Source organism: Alexandromys fortis, unplaced genomic scaffold, assembly GCF_014885135.2.
Source record: "Alexandromys fortis isolate MF-2015 unplaced genomic scaffold, M_Fortis_MF-2015_v1.1 scaffold_29, whole genome shotgun sequence".
Taxonomy (NCBI): Eukaryota; Metazoa; Chordata; class Mammalia; order Rodentia; family Cricetidae; genus Alexandromys; species Alexandromys fortis.
Window position 1 is genome coordinate 195515 of NW_026067891.1, and position 19481 is coordinate 214995.

Here is a 19481-nt window from a genome sequence, read left to right on the forward strand (position 1 = left end):
GTCAGAGCAGACAGATGGAAGCCGAGTAGGTAAATGTTATGTTGAGTTGCAGGTGCCAGGAGGGATCTCGTAGTAGGGTGGCAGGGGGAGGGCAACCCGAGGAGGTCTGTTTGAGGTGACGTCTGGGCAGAGACCTGAGAGAAATGAGTACAGAGAACTGAGAGAGCCGGAGAGCAGGTGCAAAGGACCTGAGTTGGTGTGTGCTAAGTATCAGGAGGGTTTCAGAGACTTTCAAGCTAAGGTGGTAGGACAGGCCTAGAAGGAATAAGAGAAGAAGAAAGAGGAGGGAAAGCATGGGGGGGCAGGGGGGCTGCTTGTTGGCCTGGAAGCCCCAGGGAGGACCTCTGAGGGTGAGGAAGCCCTGAGGAGTGTGGACCGGGAGGATTCTATGGCAGGGCTGTGTTTGGTAGAGGGTGGGTTATCAGCAGGGCACAATTGGACTGGACTGAGGAGGAGAGGGGTGCATGCTGTTTAGGGGAGGGGCTGTATTTTTGAAGATGGATGGGAGCAGAGATTGAGGGAGCAACCTAAGGAGGCTTTCTGGAGGGTGTGGCTTGATGAGAACTAAGTGGCAAGAGGGCCACAGCGTTATCACGGGGGATTTAAATTGGTGACAATATGGGGCCTGGGACATGGGCCAGTACCGTGGAGTGAGTGTGAGGGTTCCCGTGGAGATCCAGGGGACGTGGCAATGCTGGTTTCTGGCGCAGTGGCCAGTACTTGTGATTGCTCGTGCTGACTTGTCCCTGCCATGTGTCCCTCCATCTTCTCCCTGAAGCCCTGTGGACACTGGTTCTCTTCATAGTTGCTCAGGCGCTCCTTATAGTTCCAGATACCATTGGGAGAGGGGGCTCTGTACTAAAAGGAGATCGGAGCAGAGCAACCTGCATGCCAAGGTCACAGAGAACGCCACGTGCCGGCAGGTGGGAAGATCTAGATACCCAGGCCCGATTCTCAGCTATATTATTTCCCAGCAGCCTCCGTTGCCTTGTCTGTGAAATGGGGCCTGGCCAAAGGGGGGTGTAGCGGAGAGACTCACCATTGGCTCCTCCCCTTGCGTAGGTGTTGGCGGCCGAGGAGAACGTGGACTTCCGCATCCACGTGGAGAACCAGACGCGGGCTCGCGATGATGTGAGCCGGAAGCAGCTGCGCTTGTACCAGCTCTACAGCAGGACCAGTGGGAAGCACATTCAAGTCTTGGGCCGTAGGATCAGTGCCCGTGGCGAGGACGGGGACAAGTATGGTATGTGTCAGACCCTACCTACACGCCTTGCACACGCTCTTGCCAGCCTTGGAGAGTTCCCATTCAAACCCCGGCTCTGTATTGTCCTGGATGCATGGCCTGGGACCTAGTGTTAGCTCTCCTGGGTCTCAGTTTCTCAGTCTATAAAATGGGGGGGGGCATTAGTGAGCCCTTAAGAAGCTCATTAAATAAATGAATAAAAATCACCCCTTCCACGGTGGCTTGGGTGAGAATGCACAAATGTCAGTGTCGGTTCCCTGCACCACCGCTCCCTCCTGCCCAGGTTCAGCTTCTGGGAAGGGTGGAAGCCTCTGGTTCTGCTCTCTGGATGCTCTAGTGGGGAAGTCATCTTCATGAGTGCTTCTGGAGTGTGTATCTGTGTGTATGCAAATGTGCATGTGTGTATTCAGCTTGACCTTGTACACCCATAAGACATGGGTACTCACAACAACGTGGGTCATGGGCCCTGTGACCTTCTCTTGGTCCCTACACAGTTCAGTTCTCCTGGGGGAGGGGCTGCTGAGGAGCACTTGCAGCCTTCCTCTGCTGCAGAAGTCAGAAGAGGAACACTGGAACTTTTTTTCTCTTCCCTAGCCCCCAGCACATGAAATGGAGCAGACATAACTTCACCTCCTTAGCACTCTGAAGAGGATTCAGCCAAGACAGATGCTGGGCAAATATTAAACATGCAGATATTTTATTTGAAGTTGCTAGACAGGGTTTGGCGGTAGTAGTGCATGCCTTTAATCCCAACACTTGGAAGGCAGAGGCGGGCGAATCTCTGAGTTTGAGGCCAGCCTGGTCTACAGAGTGAGTTTTATGACAGCCAGGGCTACACAGAGAAACCCTGTCCCAGGGAGAAAAGAAACAAAACAAAACCCAAAAACAACTTCTTTAAAATTGCTAGACAGAAAGACCTGGGACTGCCAGGAGGCTTCCTGGTCCTTACCCATGTCTGGGATGCAAGTCCCCAGCCTTCTGTCTCCTGGGGCCCAGGTCCTAGAGGTAGTGGCTGGGGGTGGGGTCCTGCACGTGTGCCGAGCCTGCCAGCTTCGCCTTTCTGGGATGGTGCCCTATCGGCCCCTGCCCGTTGCCATCAGGACATGACAACAAGACGAATAATTTCTTGGACCTTTTATCTTGGACACCATTTATTTTCCCACAGCCCCAGGGCAGTACTGACCTCATGGTACGGCCCTGAGTGAGGCAGCTGCACCATACTGGGGGCTGGGCCAGGCTGGGCAGCATGGGCTGGTCCCGGGCCCCAGCACCTCCAGGCCAGCTGCCTCCTCGGCTTCCAGCACAGTCATTCTTCATGGCTCCTCTCCTTTTCTCCTCTTCCTGTTTCATGCCCCTTCCCTCTTTGTTTTGCTCCATCCCTGTTCCTCACTGTCCTTCCTTGCTCTGACCACAGCTTCCCTCCTTGCAGGTTTCAGGCCTTCTGGTTCCTGTGGGGGGCACCCCCAGATGCTAGGCCGTGCAGGGCAGACCCAGGTGGTAGTTTTCCCTGGGATCCTCTGCCCAGTGCTGCCAGGGAAGGGGCAGCTGGCTGGCCAAGCAGGAGGAGGTGCCCTCCTGGGGTGTCCCCGGAGCTCACTCTGGCCCCTCCAGGCTGGAGAATACAAGGGGAGGGGGGTCAGACCCTGGTTGAGCCATCTGTCCACACCCTGGGAAGGGAGGCAGGGACTGGGGAGGGAGAGGAGCCCAAAATGGCCCACACTCTCTGCAGAGGCTGGCCCGCTAGCCAGTTCAATTGGGCCACTCTGTGACCTCCACCAAGCACTTTGCCTTCTCTGTCCCCATTTCTTATTTGTACAGTGTCGTTAACATGCACGTGGCTCTGAGGGAGGGATCTAGTCAAAATGTCCTCAGTGATCCGTGGGTCGGGGGTGTGCTCTGAGTCCGCCTCCACTCTGACCAGCACCCAAGTGGTTCTGACAGAAGCCCACTTTGATTCTAGAACTGGCCTGGCTTGCCACTCTTCTCAGCCTTCATCCTCTCTCTCAAGGAACATGTTTGCATGATCGTCCAGCCCCCCCAACACCCAGGGCAACGTGGGGCCTTGCGGGCTGTCGCTGTTCCATTTGAATGTCCCATTAGAAACGCAGATGAGGCTGGGAGACCCCATCTGTGAGCCCTGGGAGAGGAAGTGAGACAATGGAGCCCACGGAGGCTTCCAATCTAGATGATCAATACAAATATTATTGGGAGGGTGATTTATGTGACCACGCAGGGCAGGAGGATGGGCCGCCTCTCTGCATCAGAGAGCTGCCTTGCTGGGGGAGGGGCAGCGGGGTGCAGGGCACTTCAGAACCTGCTCTGTCTTCTCAGGGCTGGGTCTGGGACCACCAGAGTCTTGTGATATCCACTTGGCTTCCCGGCCTTGTGTCGTCTGCTGGACCGGAAGTTCACAGCAGATGTCAAGTGGACACCTAGAATCCTCAGCTTCGGGTCTGTTGTCCAAGGCCTAGCCTCTGTGCTGGGTACAGAGGTCTGTGGACCCTCAGATCTTGCTGCTTCTCCATTCTAGTACTTTCTGGAAGGTGGTTTGAGTCAAGAACAAGGGTCTTTTGGACCAGCCGTGGCTGAGGCTGCAGGCTTCTGTTTTTCTTGTCTCCTAGTCTCTGAGTCTGACCCCACGGTCCATTTTCGGTCCACCAGTCCAAAGTGCCACTCTATCGCTTAAAGACTCATGCCACTTAGAATATAAGTGCTTGGGTCAACCAGGGTCCTGGGATGGTTCTGCTCATGAGACACTCCCTTCCCCCCACAGCCTCAGGCTGTATTACCTCTCTTGTGTACTGCGATACAGCAGGCATGGTGCCTTGGTCAGGCCAAGCACATTTCGTGTAAACACCTAAGATGCTCTCTATCGACACATCCCTGAGACCTGCCCTTCACTTCCCTGTCCTCTTATCAGCGTCTCACCTCTGCCCTTCTGCTGCTGTGCTTTTCTCTCACGGTCTGGCATCCTGTTCTCTGCTTCCCCACTCTGTCTCTTGGGAGATGCCAGGCTTCTGGGACTGTGCACTGTCTCATCCCCAGGCCTCAGAGCCAGCCACAGAGAGGTGATCAGCATTGCCTGAATGCAGGAACACATGCAGCGTACATCTAAGACCGGGGACAAGGTGGTCAACACGGGACATCGGGGCAAAAACCTCCTTCCAAGCTCAGGAGAAACCTGGCCCGGTGCTCAGGCAGACCCTTCTCCCTTCCTCCCATCTGTTTTTGCCTTGAGAATACAAATATGAACAGACATGACTTCCTCTAGAAACTCTCTCATCTAGCATGGGATCTTTGCCTCTCAGCTTAAGCCTCCCACCCTCTGGCCTTGTCCCCAGGGAGCAGCGGCCACCCACGCCTTGTGGATCCCATGTGGGAAGGGCTGTGTTAGCACTACAGCAGGATCCAATATAGTTTCCGATCAATCCAATTGATTTTCTTTTCTTCCCCTCTTCCTTTCTGGTGAGTGTGTGTGGCCTGCAGACCTCCTCAGGGACTTGCAGAGAAAGGAACTCTGGGCACCTGAGCATGTGTGTATAACAATAACAGGGTAAGGGATCCAGACTACAGCCCCACCTCCCCCTCCATCCCCCCCCACTCACCTTCAGGGGAAAGGGAGAGCTGACTGCTGACCTCTTGGTGCTTTTGGTGGCAACAACCTTTCTTCGTGGGAGGATATTGTCTGGGGAGGCCAAAAACTCTTGATGTGGGAATGTGTCAGCCAGTCCCTTATGCACATGGGTCTGCCCAGCCTCTCCCCAGTGCGTGTGTGTGTGTGTGTGTGTGTGTGTGTGTGTGTGTACACGCGCACACCCACAGCAGGAGAGGGTTGGGAGCAACAGGTCCTGGGGCTTTCCCTGGGTACAGGGAGCTCTAACCCGTCCTGGCTTTGTTCTCTGAATTGCCTCTCACTGAAGCAGGTTCCCAGCTCTCTCTGACTCCATTGCCTCTGTATTCCCTTACCATTCCCCGCCCTTCAAACCCACAGTCTGAAAGCGGAGGCCCCGAGTTGCTTTTGGGAAGGCCAGCTGGGGACCTACGCTTCAGTCTATCTATTCCTCAGGGCCTTTCTTGCCCTTTCTGGTCCACACTGTGCGCCCAGGCTCTGTCCATGCACAATGCAGCTCAGGTCCAATCCCTGCCTGTTGCAGTGAACTCTGGAGCTGCAGTCTGTCTTCATGTTTCCACCTTACAGTGTGTCTCTGGGCAAGCGACTCAGCCGCTCTGCTGGCTGCAGGGCCTCAGACTCCCCATGTGTAAACTGCCATCATGGCCCCTGCCTCACAGGGCTGTGAGCCAGTAAGACATTCCATGCTCGGACCCCCAACTCACACATGGGATACACATTACAGGTAGTGGCTGTTGTTATCAGTCTCTCTTTTTTGAGTTCAGGCGGGTCTTGAACTTATGATCTTCCTGCCTCAGCCTTCCAGTCTGGTGTCATGTTTATTTGTCTCCAGGCATATCAGAGAAGAGGAGTTGGGAAAAAGACAATGTAAAGCTTTAAGGAAGGAGTTTCCATGACCCTTCACCCCGCCTTCTTGGAGGGTTTGGGGAGCCCTCCTTTTCTGTCTGTGACGGGAGTCTAGCCCTCCATGCTCCCATGGGCTTTCCCATCCCCCATGTTGACTCCAGGTGTCCTCTTCAGGGTGACCTGGGGACTCTTCCCATTTCAAGGTTATCAGGAAGTAAAGCTAGGAAGAGGATGAATCCCCCCTGTATTCTGTCCCAGGAAAGCAAGGCCAGAGTGAGGAACCCAGCTGCCCCAGCAGGGCTTACTCACCTGGGCAAAAGTCCAAGTGGGGCAAGGTGGAGTGAACAGGTTAAGACCAAGACTTTGGGGCCAGCCTGCCCGGGTTTGATTTAGCCTCATCATCCATGCTGTTGGAACCCAGTTTCTATACCTGTGAGATGGGGACAGTGGCAGCTGTGCTGACTCAGAGGATGGATGTCTGCAAGGGTTGAATGTAGTGGCCCTGGCCCGGAACATCAGGAGCCTGACAGAGTGTGACTATCTTTTCCTAAAGGGGCCGAAAAGGAGGTGGCCTCAGGGTCTCCTGTTCCCGACCCAAGTACTTCTTTTGTTGCAGGGATTTTTCTTTGTCACTGTGGCTGGGGCTGTGTGGGTCAGAGTCTAGAGTTCTGACAAGGCCTGGACAGTGTAAGGAGTCCCAGAGACTGGAGTGATGAAGGACATTGAATCAGAGGCTAATTAGACTTGTCATCACCAGCTCTGCGCTCTGTAACGTGTCGCCTCACCACCCTGCGTCTTCCCTTAGCTCTTGAATCATGTTAGTCACTGCCGACATCACAAGGCTGTCCATGCACTTGCTGTCATTTAATTAGTGGCCACTTACTGGGAGCCAGGCATGGGCTGGGGTGCTACAAAAAAAGCCTTGTGATTAAGGAGAGCTGTCCTTACCTGCGTGGGCTTACCTGCTGGTGAGGAAGGACGCACAGTGAAAACGGTGGCAAATTGTGTTAACTTGCTATTATTATTATTATTATTATTTGGTTTTGGTTTTTTTAATTTTCTTTTGAGACAGGGTTTGTCACAGAGATCCTCCTGCCTCTGCCTCCCTGGTGTGGGATTAAAGGTGTGGGCCACCATGGCCTGGCAACTTGCTATTATTGTAACAAAATATCTGAGGTGGTCAAGTTAAGAAGAAGTAAGGTTTGGAGGCTCAGTCCATGATTGGTTAGCCCCTTGTTTCTGGGCCTGTGGCAAGTCAGAATGTTGGGGCTTGAATGTGTAGGAGAGGAAGCTTGTCTCCTGATGACTGGGAAGTAGACAGAGAGACAGCAGAAAGAGAGGCAAGAAGGGGCGTGTTACCTAACATCCTCCCCTGGACCTCACATCTGAAAGGGCTAGTAATGCCAGAGCCGGCAACTAAACCTTCCACACATGGGCCTTGGGGGGACATTTAAGATTGAAACAATATCAACAGGCAGTTTTAGAGGGCTGGAATAGTGGACTGTAGAGATGGCTCAGCTGTTAAGAGCATGGGCTGCTCTTCCAGGTATGGTGCTGGAGAAGTAGTTGAGAGATACATCCTGATCTGAAGGGTAGGAAAGAGAGGCAGAGAGTCTCTGAGAGACTGGGCCTGGCATGGGCTTTTGAAACCTCAAAGCCTACCCACAGTGACACACCTCCTCCAACCAGGCCACACACTCTCTCTGTGTCCTTCTAATCCTTTCAGATAGCACCACTCCCCGGAGACTGATCATTCAAATGTAGGCTCCTTTCAGATAGCACCACTCCCCGGAGACTGATCATTCAAATGTAGGCGCCTGTGGGGGTCATTATTAGTCAAACCATAGCATCTCTGAGGAGATGATGTTTGGCCATCTGGGGGATAAGACTCAACTGTGGGAAGGCTTGGGCAAAGCAGCCTCCAGGTAGAAGGGTAGCAAGCACAAAGGGCCTGCAGCGGGAGCCAGGTGTGTCCGAGAGATAGCAAGGGAGCCAATGTGCTTGGGAGGGCTGGAAGGAGGGACAGCAGGGTCCAGATGATGTGGGTCCTACTGGCGAGCTTGGGTTTTCTCTAAGTTGTTTGAGGATTCTGGGAGGTTTTTCAACAGGGAAGAGATATAATTGTTGTGAGTGTGTGTGTGTGTGTGTGTGTGTGTGTGTGTGTGTAGACAGGGGTCAACTTCGTGTCTTCCTTCAATTGCTCTCTATCTTTAATTTTGAGAAACAGTTTCTTAACTGAGCCTGGAGGTCACTGATTGACTAGACAGTCTGGCCTGTGACCTTTGTGAGTCTCCCCAGTTCTGCTTCCCCATCAGGAGGGTTTGTAGATGTTCACCACCATGCCTAGCTTTTACGTGGGTTGCCAGGGATCCAAATTCAGGTCCTCATGCTACGCGGCAGGTCCTTTACCGACAGAAGCACCTTCTCAGCCTCATCGATCTTTTTGAAGGACATTTTCAGCTGACGTGTGGAGGGAAGACCAGTGAGGGCCAGAGTGGCCTAGGAAGGTGGCTGTTGAGCTGTACAGGCTGGCGGGGGAGGGGTGGCAAGACAATGTCATTCCCCCAGGCCAGCTGCAGGCCCTGTCCATGGAACTGAGCCAGAGTGAGGGGCCTGCTCCTCAGAGCTGCATCTTTGGAGCTTGGCTCTCAGAAGCGGGTGGAGGATGAAGAGGACCAGGGAGGCTCTGGAGCAGATCTAGCTTGGGTGGAGTGTCTGTTCCTCTTTCTCTCCTGCCGCTGCCGCTGCTGCCGCTGCTGCTGCTGGTCTATTACTCCCCAAAGACTTTACATAATTCTGGCCTGACTTCCGCCTCATTATGTCATTCTCTTGAGTGGAGTCTAGGTCACTCTACTGCATGCTGTGATCAGGGTGGGTAGCTCAGACCCTGCCCGGGCTGAATGGGGGTGGTCTGGCCTCTGGAGGGCGGAGTTGAACTGCAGCCCTAACCTCTCTGCCCCAGACCCTTTGGATGTCTGTACCCACCCCCAGGATGCGGTGGGATAGGGTGGGGGATGGCCAGGGTCCTTGTTGCTGAGAGGTGGGGCAATCTTAGGAGTGGCTTTCGGAGCCAGCCAACCCTGCAGTTAGTCCTCCTGCTGGGCTGTCGCTGGGCACCTCACTTTCCCTGAGCAATGAGGACTAGGACGGCTTACTTCATGTGGATGTGGGGAAGCAGATCTTGTCCATAGAGGACATATGGGGGCTGAACAGTGTCCTGAGCCCTGCCCCCATTCTTCCTCCATTAATGACAATCTCCCTCCTCCCAGCAGCGTCTGCTCTTCTCCTGGATTTGACTCCAGGGTTCCAGAAAGAACTAGAATGGGGCCTTGAACCAGGGAGGAAACTGAGGCTCAGACAGGGGTGTGGTGATCTATCTGCTTAGGATTCAGTGCGGATGGCAACAGACCCGCGGGTGTTTTCGGATGCCCTGTCTCGTGTGGGATGCCTGTCTGTGCCGGGGGAAGACTGAGCATGTTCAGGGCAGGGGCAGGGCCTCAGGAAGCAGGCTCCCTTCCACGCTCAGGAAACGTGGGCTTGGCCTCTGGGCGCCCTTTTCTTCCAGGAAAAGTTCAACTTCGCGGCTTTTAGGTTAGTGAGCTTCCCCTCTGGACCTCTAGAACAGGGCTACATGCTACAGGCCTCCCGGGCCCTGCTGAGGGGTCAGTGCAATTCTCCCCAGTTCACTGGTAAAGACCCTGTGGCCCAGGGCCACACAGAAGTCAAGCAGAGCCGTGTGTGTGTGTGTGTGTGTGTGTGTGTGTGTGTGTGTGTATCAAGTCCATATTTAGGCATACCAGACCCTTGCCTTCTCCATATACATGCAGCCCCCATCGAAGCTTCTAGAACTTTCTCACTTTGGGAGGACTGAGATTTGCCAGGAGACGGGAGAAGGCTGGGGAGCTACTGTGACTTTCCCTCTGGGACTCCAGTGAGTGGAGAAGGGGAACGAGGGCAAGCAGGGTACATCAAGGCCTCGTTCATATTCCTACCTCAGTGTTTACTGGGGGTGGGGGAAGGCGGAAAGAAGAATGTGCCCCACCTTGCTCCCAGAATTACAAAATTCTTGTTAGGTCTTTAAATTTTATGTAAATTCTTTTTTTAAGGTGGGAATCATATTTTAATTAGAAGTGGTGTCAAAGGAGGGCTAGATTAATTATAGAAACCCTACGTTCCAGGTGGTTTCAATTTTCACAGCAGGGCACTAGGGCCTATATTTGTAAATGTTTTTTATTAAAATCATACCTAGTGTATTTTAGGGGCACCGAGGTACACTCCTTGTGGCTCCATAGATACCGTACTCAGGAATTTGGGGCTATGATTATGGAGAAGCGAGTCCCTTGTCACTGAAATGAAACTTTTGTAGCTGAGGGAGGGGCAGGTGCTGGAAGGGAAGGGTCACAGCCAAAGAAAACAGCCGTGGGGGAGGGGAGTGGTGAAGGAGATTAGGTCATGGGGGTTCAAGACCAGGGACGAGTGAGAGCTCACCCCAAGTCACACTGAATCCTACAGGGGGTAATGTGGACTGGCTAAAGGAACATCACTGGTGCCTTGGTCTGCCAGGGGTTTAGGGGAGCAGTGTGGACCCCTCCATTCTGATGCTGAGGCATGGGTGGGCTCTGGTCCTGGGGGTGGGAGAATTGGGTCCTGACCAGACTTCTATGCTCTTGAAAGTAGTTACCCAGCAGTTTTGATGGCCTCAGTCAGCGGAAGGGAGATTCTGAACATAGACTCTTTACCAGGGGTGTGGCACCTTCACCTCCGTGTCTTCCTGTGTCAAGTGGCCAGGTCAAAGGTGCCAAAACTGCATTAGTAGGGAGCCAGATGTTTGCCCTTGGGGGAAAGGACATCTGGCCTGACTTTTGAATGAAACAGCATGAGGTCCCAAAGGCTCCCCCCCCCCCCGTGTGTGTGTGTGTGTGTGTGTGTGTGTGTGTGTGTGTGTGTTCCCTTGGTTACTTCTCTGGGTATTCTGTGTGACTATTGGTCCCACTTTCGAGAGTGGTGTAACACCCGATTTTGTGTTACATCCTCGGTACAGTTCAAGCAAGGGCCTGGAGATTGAAAGAACACACACACAGAGACCAGGTTCATTCAAAGGCGATCAGCCGAATGCCCGTTTATTTAGAATTGGGGGAGTCCTTATCTACCTAACTGCTGCACAAGGATCCAGGGACCTACAGAGTGGAATTGAGGGGCTCGTAGGTGTATGAGGGGGACAGGTCACAGACAAAGTTCTCTCAGACTGCATCATAGGGGACGTGGCAGCAGATTCCCCCTCCCCCCAATCCCAGAGTCAGGGTGTTCTCACGGGACCAACCAGAATCCTCTATGTTTGACTTTGGGAAATTGAGGGACCAGGGGGAAGGTCAAGGAGCGTGTTGCTGGGTCTTTAGATTATACCATTGCCTCTGGTTCAAAAGTTTGTCTTATTCTCCTTCTGCCTTTCGAAGCCCAGCTCCTAGTGGAGACAGATACCTTCGGGAGTCAAGTCCGGATCAAGGGCAAGGAGACTGAGTTCTACCTGTGCATGAACCGAAAAGGCAAGCTCGTGGGGAAGGTGAGTAATGAAACCCTGGGTGCTTGGGGCTCCATTCAGCCAGCTCTGGAGACGGGGCAAAGCACAGCCATGGTCCTGTTAACCCTACCTGGAATGCAGGTCTGGGGTATATACGGATGAGAGAGATCAGCACCCAACGGCATCTCTTCCCGTGGCCGTGGGTTTTGTTTTGGTGCCTGCAGCAGTCAGGTTGGGATATTTATGGCTGCCTCTTGGTGCCACGAGCCCTAGAATCTGCTGGAAAAGGATGCGGAGTTCTGGTTTGTTCTATAGGGAGGAACCCTTGGGGCAGCCAGCTCTTGTGCTCCTGGTGTCTGGGAACGGAGAACCTGCAGCCCATGGGCTGTGCCTGCAGGGGTCATCTCAACAATCCTCAGGGGTTGGCAGCAGCAGAAGTCTCCGGAAGCAGTCACTCCTCGGAGCTGGGGCTCTCTGTTCTTTCAGTTCAAGAAGACTTTATTACTTTGGAACAGGCCAGAGGACCGCAAGTGTTGAATTAGCGTGCATGCGTGCGGGACGTGTGCTCCCACTTGCTGGATTTGGACGCTTCTGGAAGGCTACCCTTCATCTTTCCGCTTTCCCTTCACACACTGCTTTGCGAGGGTCCTGGGCTTGTTTCTTCCAGAGGCTCAAGAGGAAGATGGCACCCACGGTAGCTCTTTAGTGAAGTCACCTGTCTGTTCTCTGCTCTCTTCAGGGTCTTCCCCTGCTTCTAAGCTGAACTGAGGGTGAAGTCTGTCTGGACTGGTGTCATGGAAGGTGGGCCTCTGCTTAGGAACAAGGCCCTGGGGGAAATTGGTTCCATGATACCTTGTCAGAGTAAGGGGAGAATGATCAGTCTTGTTGAAGTAATATTTGATTTCTTGAGCCTTTAGTTCTTCTTCCCTCTGCCCCCTTATCCCTGGGTCGAGGACCAAGGTTGACACACGGATAATGACAACTTCCTTTAGATTGAACACCTGCTGTCTCCCAGGCATCGGGCAAAAAATACTTGCAGATAATTTTGGCAGGTTGGCACCACTGCCATTCCCATTTCACAGATGGGAAAGCTGAGGGCTGTCTACATCCCTGGGCACTTGTCCCAAGTCCCATACTAGCCCTAGGCGGGATTCAAAGCTGGGTTGGAAAGGGAAAGATTCCAGCCACACACCCATACCAACCAAACTGCAAAATAATAGTAATCCAAAGAGCGTTGGGATGCCGAGGAGTGGTTTCAATTAGTGATTCACTTTCCGCCGTCGCAGGCCGGCAGGCGAGGGGGTCCCTCAGCAGCTGGGGCGTCGGACAGGGGCGGGTGCCGGGTCCCCTGGCCCAGCCTGTCGCGTCTTGGCCGGCAGTTTCCTGCGGCGGCGGCCCAGCCCCGCGTCAGGCGCTTTGTTCTGCTGCCCGCCTGGGCCTCCTCCCAGACCAACCTGCTTTGGGTTTGAGCCTCGGTTTTCCCCTCTGTGCCCAGTGCCTGCGCAGCCCGGTGCCGCCTCCCCGCCTGCCTTCATTCTTCCCGGCACCCTGACCCCCAGGAGTGCCATCATGGGGTCAAGGAGAAGCCCTGCAGCCTGCCTCCTGCCGGCTGGCCGCTGAGTCACCGCTTCCACAGGAGCCGGTTCCGATTTCCTGCCCCCTTGCCCTCACTCCCGACATTAATATTGGTGAGGGTTCAGCTGGCTCAAGGCACAACAGTGAAGCCGGCTGGGTCTCCTTGACTCCACCTCTGCGCCCTCGTAGCCAAACTGCATCCACCACCCTTTTGGTCCCAGGGGTTGGGTGCCCCCCCCTTCCCCGGACCTGTGCTGGGTGGGGTGGGAATCCCGCTTTTGGTAGGCTGTCTGTGGCATACTCCCTGCTCACTCAGACCCCGTCCTGGAGGGGAAAGTCCCCTCTTTAATGACTGGGTGTGTCTCCCTCCTCCTCACAGTCTCAGCGCTCTCCAGATATTGCTGCCCCAACCTTTATTGCCTTGCTTGGGAAACTTCAGGCCCCAGCCGAACTTCCCCTCCTCCGCTAGACCAGCTTAGGGCTCAGCTGAGCTTCTCCATATTCCTGGAAACCTCTGCCCCAGGCTCTCTGAACTGTTCACACCCATTCCTGGACGCGGATTTAGGGCTCCCTATGTGAGCCTTCCCAGCGCTATCTCCTTGCTTCATGGACCTGGCTCTTTTTCCTGGCTCACCTTCTGGGTCTCTGTTTTTCCCTGCCCCCCCCCCCCCCCCCCCCCCCCCCCCCCCCCCCCCCCCCCCCCCCGTTAGCTCACTGTCCTCCCACAGCTGTCTCTGCCCCCACTTGTTCACCTTGTCCTCCGGTCTGCGTGGAGCACATGCAGTGCCTGAGGGGCACAGGCACAACACAGAAGCAGGAATTTGCCTCTCGCTTTCTGAGATCACTCAGCCACCTGGAAGAATGATGCCCACCAGGTCAGGGAGCCTGGTGCCCTGACCCACTATGTTCTGGCCCACTGATCCTTGGATCCTCGTCTGTAAGGGGGACTCATGCAGTCATTTAAGCAGGCAGTGCCCGAGTGTTAGTCTCTTCTTCCTTCTCCTTTCAAAGACAGGTTTATTTTATTTTTTTTTTTTTGAGACGTGGTCTCTTCCCTCATGGGCTGTTCTGGAACTCTGGAATTCCCTGTGTAACAAAGGCTGACCACGGACTTCTGATCCCCCTTGCCTCTACCTCCTGAGTGCAGAGATTGGAAGCATGCATAACTCCCCCCTGATTCATGTGGAGCTGAGCATGCACCCCGAGTTCTGTGCGTGTCAGGCAGGCACTATATGGACGGAACTACACCCCCAGCCCGAAGCGAGGCCTTGGCATCACTTTGACACCCATGGGACCTCTGGCCTCTGCTGCCTTGGAGTGCCTTTAGCAGGATGTTTTCCCCCTTCCTGTGGCTTATGGGAACCAGCCTTGCGCATCTGGCCAGAGCAGGGTCATGCGCTGAGCCCTGAGAACAACTGTTTTAGATGCACTAGCATTGGCTGTAGTCATTCCCTCTATTTGTCTAGGAGCCTGCACGCTCTGGTAGCCTGCTCCTGGCCACCTCTCCGAGCCTACCCACTGGGCCAGAAGGTAGCATAGTCCAGAAAGAATTGCCCAGCATCTCCTTTCATGACCAATCAGGACTCCCTCGTCTGCCCCCACCCCGCCTGTCCTTTTGGGAGTAAGATCTCAGAGTCTTTCAGGGCAGGGGATTAAGGTCACTTTGGTTCAAAGTCACTGAAAAACTGTTTCCGCAGAAAGGGATCTCCCTCCCCGCCCCCACCCCCGCCACCCCAGTAAATCTAAAATCTCTGTAGTGTTAGGTGAGGTGTGATTGCGTGATGTCATCAGGATTCAGGTCACATAGAAGGACTGTGACAGTGGAAGTGACGTATGGTCATAGAAGGGGTCAGAAACAGAGGCAATGGTCAAACTCAGGTGTAGCCTGCTGTCAGCCTCTGGGCCTTTCTGGCTGAGCCCATGGTGGAGAACCTAGGCTCCTCATTGGTTCCTTCTCGTTCCCAAGACCCCTCTGTGCCTGTGGTGTTGACCAGTCCAGAGCCCAGCTTCCCAGCCCTCTGAACATAGTGAACATGTACTGAGCATACATGCCTGCTCTGTGCTAGACTATTGCACCCCAACATTTTTCTTCGTGCCCATGTTTTACTATGTATCCAATGCAGCTCCATGGGAGGTGAGGAGTTTTGGTGGCCATCACCCGCTCTGCCTCTTCTCTTCTCCCCCATGGACTTCTCCAAGACTAGACAAGTACGCCAGGGGCCATTTTCCAGCGCCATGACCTTGGGCAAGCCCCTTTGCCTCTTTTAGCTGTTTTCCTTTCTCTAGGCAGAGTCAGTCTCAATGACTTAAGAGGGTGAAATGACATAATGGATGTGGGAATGTCTGGCCTGTGGTCAGCGATCAATACATACTGAATGAATGAGTAGGGACAGCAAGTGGGCCAGGAGAACTCTCAAGCCCTCAGCTTGCCCTGTCTCCTTGACTCTCCTCGAGAGTCCTTCTGGAAGGACATCTGAGAGTCACTACAAGGGGTTCGAAAGTAGATTCTCTTTCAGGCCCTTTCATGTGATATCCACTCACCCCAAGGCTCTCTTTTGTTTGACTATAAACCCCATCTTGGCCTAAGGACTGTGCTCAGCTCCTAGTCAGAAGCAATCCTGGTCTCAGGGAGCTCTTGGACTAAGGAGGAGGCAGGTGGATGCAGAGTACTCCATTGGTGGGTACCCAGGGACTTCCAAAGATGGAGCGTGTGAGCTAGTAGGATTCTAAGTGCAGATGCTTAGTACACGTCTAAATTTACTTCAGAGGACTGGGAGGCTGGGCTCTGGGCTGCTTCCAACACCACAGGGCACAGAGGGGCTCTTGGGAACCAGTGGTGGAGCCATGGATGAGTAGATTCTCCGCTATGGACTTGCAAGAAAGGCTAAGAGGCTAACGGTAGGCTGCACCTGAGTTTGACCATTGCCTCTTTAGGGAAGCAAAGGCATTGCCTGGAGAGTGAAACAGCAATCAGGGGATGCTTCCCAGAGGAGGCAATTACAGAGCTGGGCTTTAAAATACAGAAACAGGACGGTGTTGTCTAGGTGTTGTTCTGGTTGCTGTAACTTTGGTGAAGGTCATGTAGAGAGTTGGATGAGGGGCTTCTAGACCTTTCCATGAGAGACCTAGAGCCAAGAGATCACTGGCCTCACTGCCTTACACATGTTTGTCTGCCCCCCCTTTACTGTCTTACTATCTTACCCAGGCTGTCCTGGGTATCACGTGCGTCTTGAGCCTCCCCACTGTCTGTTCTGAAGCCGGCTTGGAAGCAGCATTTCCCAGAGTATCTCTACCCAGCGTTTCTGCAGAGTTCAGCACTCTGTCTGCAGGGACTAGGCTTGCCTTCCTCTCAAAGGTGAATGTCCCTGGAAGCTTCGGCCAGTTTTCCACTTCAAACAAAAGGCTGGAACCCGCACCTCAGTCTCCACACACAGCCAGACCGCTGGGCTTCCAACTTGGCTGAGCGGCCGTCCGGAACGAGGAGTGGGCCCGGCCTAAATTTGGAGATGTTAGCTGGAAACTTGTGCTGCTAGGTAAGCCCGTCCAAGTTTGCATTTCCCACTCTCTCCCGTCGAGCGGTGGCTGCTCCAGACGGGGCCGCAAGGTCTTTTGTTCAGAGTGATCCCAGCAGAGCCACCTGCCCTTCAGGAACGACCTGGAGAGTCCCCTTGTGTGTCAAACTCATTTACCCATGTCCTTCCTCCCAGAATGTCATTGCACTCTTTTGTCTGGTAAGGAATCTGAGGTTTGGAGGAAGAACTTGGCCACCCTGAGGTCACAGGATGTGCTAGGGTTCTTTTGGCTTTTGGCTCCAAAGTCAGTGCTCTTTGCCCCGCCTATCTGGTCTCTCCAGATTTAGAGACCCCAGGGCCCCCTCACGCAGCCTGTGGAGTCTGGCCACGCTACTGTCTTATTTTTGGATGGTATCTAGCTTGCTTCATACCAAGTAGTAAAGTGCGCCGCATCCCACATCGAGTGTGGTTTGTGTTGTACTGTGTCACGGAAGGGCTGACCGGCCGACTCAACGTCAGATTTTGTGCAGATCTGCCAGGACCCATTTCTCCTACAAATGATAGACTAAAACATCAGCTGAGTTAAAGGAAATGAGACATTGTTGGCCCACATGCTAGTGAGGTAATGTGACCTGCAGAAGCAGCTGGGTCCAGAGCCTGAATGTAGTGACCAGGGCTCTGTGGTTTCTTCATTCTCCCACTTGGCCATGTTTCCTCGGGGCTGGCATCGCTGCCCAGCAGGATTTCCGTTTTATGTTGGTAAAATGGCTACCCTCATTTCAGCCTTACAAATACCTCAAGTTTAAACCCATCTTTTTTTGGGGGGTGGCGTGGGGGCTTGGCAGTTGAACCCACACAGTACTCTGATTGGTGGGGCAGGGTCACGTGTCAATGGGGGCTACGATTTGATTGGTTAGATCTAGGTCTGTTGCTCAAGTAGGGATGATACGGAGCCTACATATATGAGGAAGGAGAGGACTATGGTGTGGGCTTCTGCAAGACAGTGGGACTCAGCTCCCTGGGCGGAAGACCTAGGAAGATGTGAGGGTCTGTAACATAAGTACATTTGCATATAAGGAAGTGGAGATGAGGCCTTTGTGCTGCGCTGTCCCAGCCCCAGGCCACCCTAGAGCAGCCAACTCCTTCCTTCCTTTCTTCCTTCCTTTTTTCGTTTCTTTCTTTTTCTCTCTCTCCCTTTCCGTCCCTCACTCCTTCCTTTTCTTTTCTTTTTTTTGTTTGTTTGCTTTGTTTTTTCAAGACAGTCTCTGTGAAACAGTCCTGGCTGTCCTGGAACTCACTCTGTAGACCAGGCTGGCCTCGAACTCATAGGGATCCACCCACCAGCCCGCCTCTGCCTTCCAAGTGCTGGGATTAAAGACACACACTCCCCTGCTGCCTCCACTTTCTTTTCTCTTTGTTTTCTCCTCCAGGCAAAGGCTTCCTGCTGGGCTTTAGTCCCAGCTCCCCAATCTTCTCCTAGGCCCATCCCTAGAATGCTTGTGAAGCCTAGTTTTAAGCAGAGGCCTTCTTGGTATCTGATCACCTACCATGTTCACAAGGCATGTGTGCTCACGCCTGTGTTCAACCCCTTCCCTTGAGGCTACACTTGCTGGTTCTGTGAGGCTGGGAGCTGAGTGAAGCCCCTCTGAATATGGGGGGCTAGAGGTGCAATGGACCCCCATACTCACTACCATCACTGCGGTTGTGTGTAATGTCTATTGTAGCACACTTACCAGGGAGCCTTGACTCTCCTTTCTTTAACGCTTCTCCTCTCTCTCTCCTGCAGCCTGATGGTACCAGCAAGGAGTGTGTGTTCATTGAGAAGGTTCTGGAAAACAACTACACAGCCCTGATGTCAGCCAAGTACTCAGGCTGGTACGTGGGCTTCACCAAGAAGGGGAGGCCTCGCAAGGGTCCCAAGACCCGGGAGAACCAGCAAGACGTGCACTTCATGAAGCGTTACCCCAAGGGACAGGCCGAACTGCAGAAGCCCTTCAAGTATACCACCGTCACCAAGCGTTCCCGGCGGATCCGCCCTACTCACCCCGGCTAGGTCCGGCCACACTCATCCCTAGAGAACTACATCAGAGGAATATTTTTACACGAAAAATAAGGAAGAATCTCTATTTTTGTACATTGTGTTTAAAAAAGAAGACAAAAACTGAACCTAAAGTCTTGGGGGGGCCGGGGCGATAGGATTCTACCATTGACCTGAACCCCATGACAAAGGACTCACAAAAGGGGACTGCTGTCAACCCACAGGTGCTTGCCTCTCTCTAGGGCGTGACAACTCAAAACTCATCCCCAGAGGAGGACTTGAATGAGAAAACTGACGCAGCGAGAAACCAAAGTCCTTTTCCCCAAAGGTTCTGAAAGCAAAAAAAAAAAAAAAAAAAAAAAAAAAAAAAAAAAAGAAAGGAAAAAAAAAGAAAAAGAAAAGTAGTGCCCCTCTCTCACCTCAGCCCCCCTACCTGCCCCTCTCCCGGCCCTAGACTCCAACAAGAATCGCTCTCTGGTTTGCAGTCATTTATTTATTGTCCACTGCAAGCTGTCCCGCGACACCGCGCAGGGAAGGCGCCCCTGAGAATTCTCCGCGCCTCGACCTTCCGACGACAGACGCCTCGTCCAATCATGGTGGCCTGCCTTGCCCGCAGTTCTGGAGGATGCTGCTATGGACCTTCCGTGACTCACGTGACCTAGTACACCAATGATAAGGGAATATTTTAAAACCAGCTATATTATATATATTATATATATAAGCTATTTATTTCACCTCTCTGTATATTGCAGTTTCATGAACCAAGTATTACTGCCTCAACAATTAAAAACAACCCACAAATTATTTAAAAAAAATCGGTGAGGCGTGTTGTTGTGGTTGGGGGCAAGGCTCCGGCAGGGCAGTCAGTCTCTTTGTGCTGAGGGCTGGGTGGTGAGCATTCGTTCACCACCATGGTTGTGTGCTGGGGACACTATAGTCTAGGCACTGAGCCTGCCACCTCAGGGCAGATGGGAATCTGTTTCAGGTTCAGAGAAATCACTTCTTCAGTGTCCTTGATAGGGGGATCGACTCAGACCTTTGCTCCTAGGTGTTGACACAGCCTCCACTCTAGTCTGGGCCCTGGGGATTTACCCAGCCCCTGGGAAACTTCTCCGTTA

The 19481-nt window shown here is 53.4% G+C and overlaps 1 protein-coding gene across 2 annotated transcripts in view; it reads left to right on the forward strand.

Annotated features, from left to right (window-relative positions):
• Positions 1–19173, forward strand: part of Fgf18 (fibroblast growth factor 18) — a 30583-nt gene extending 11410 nt beyond the window's left edge. For both annotated transcript variants that reach the window (XM_050137226.1, XM_050137236.1), the window contains 3 exons: positions 1063–1243; positions 11174–11280; positions 18112–19173. In XM_050137226.1, the coding sequence (XP_049993183.1) occupies positions 1063–1243; positions 11174–11280; positions 18112–18378 (555 nt within the window). In that variant the 3' untranslated portion in view covers positions 18379–19173. The remainder of the gene's footprint in view (positions 1–1062; positions 1244–11173; positions 11281–18111) is intronic.
• Positions 19174–19481: the final 308 nt, after the last annotated feature.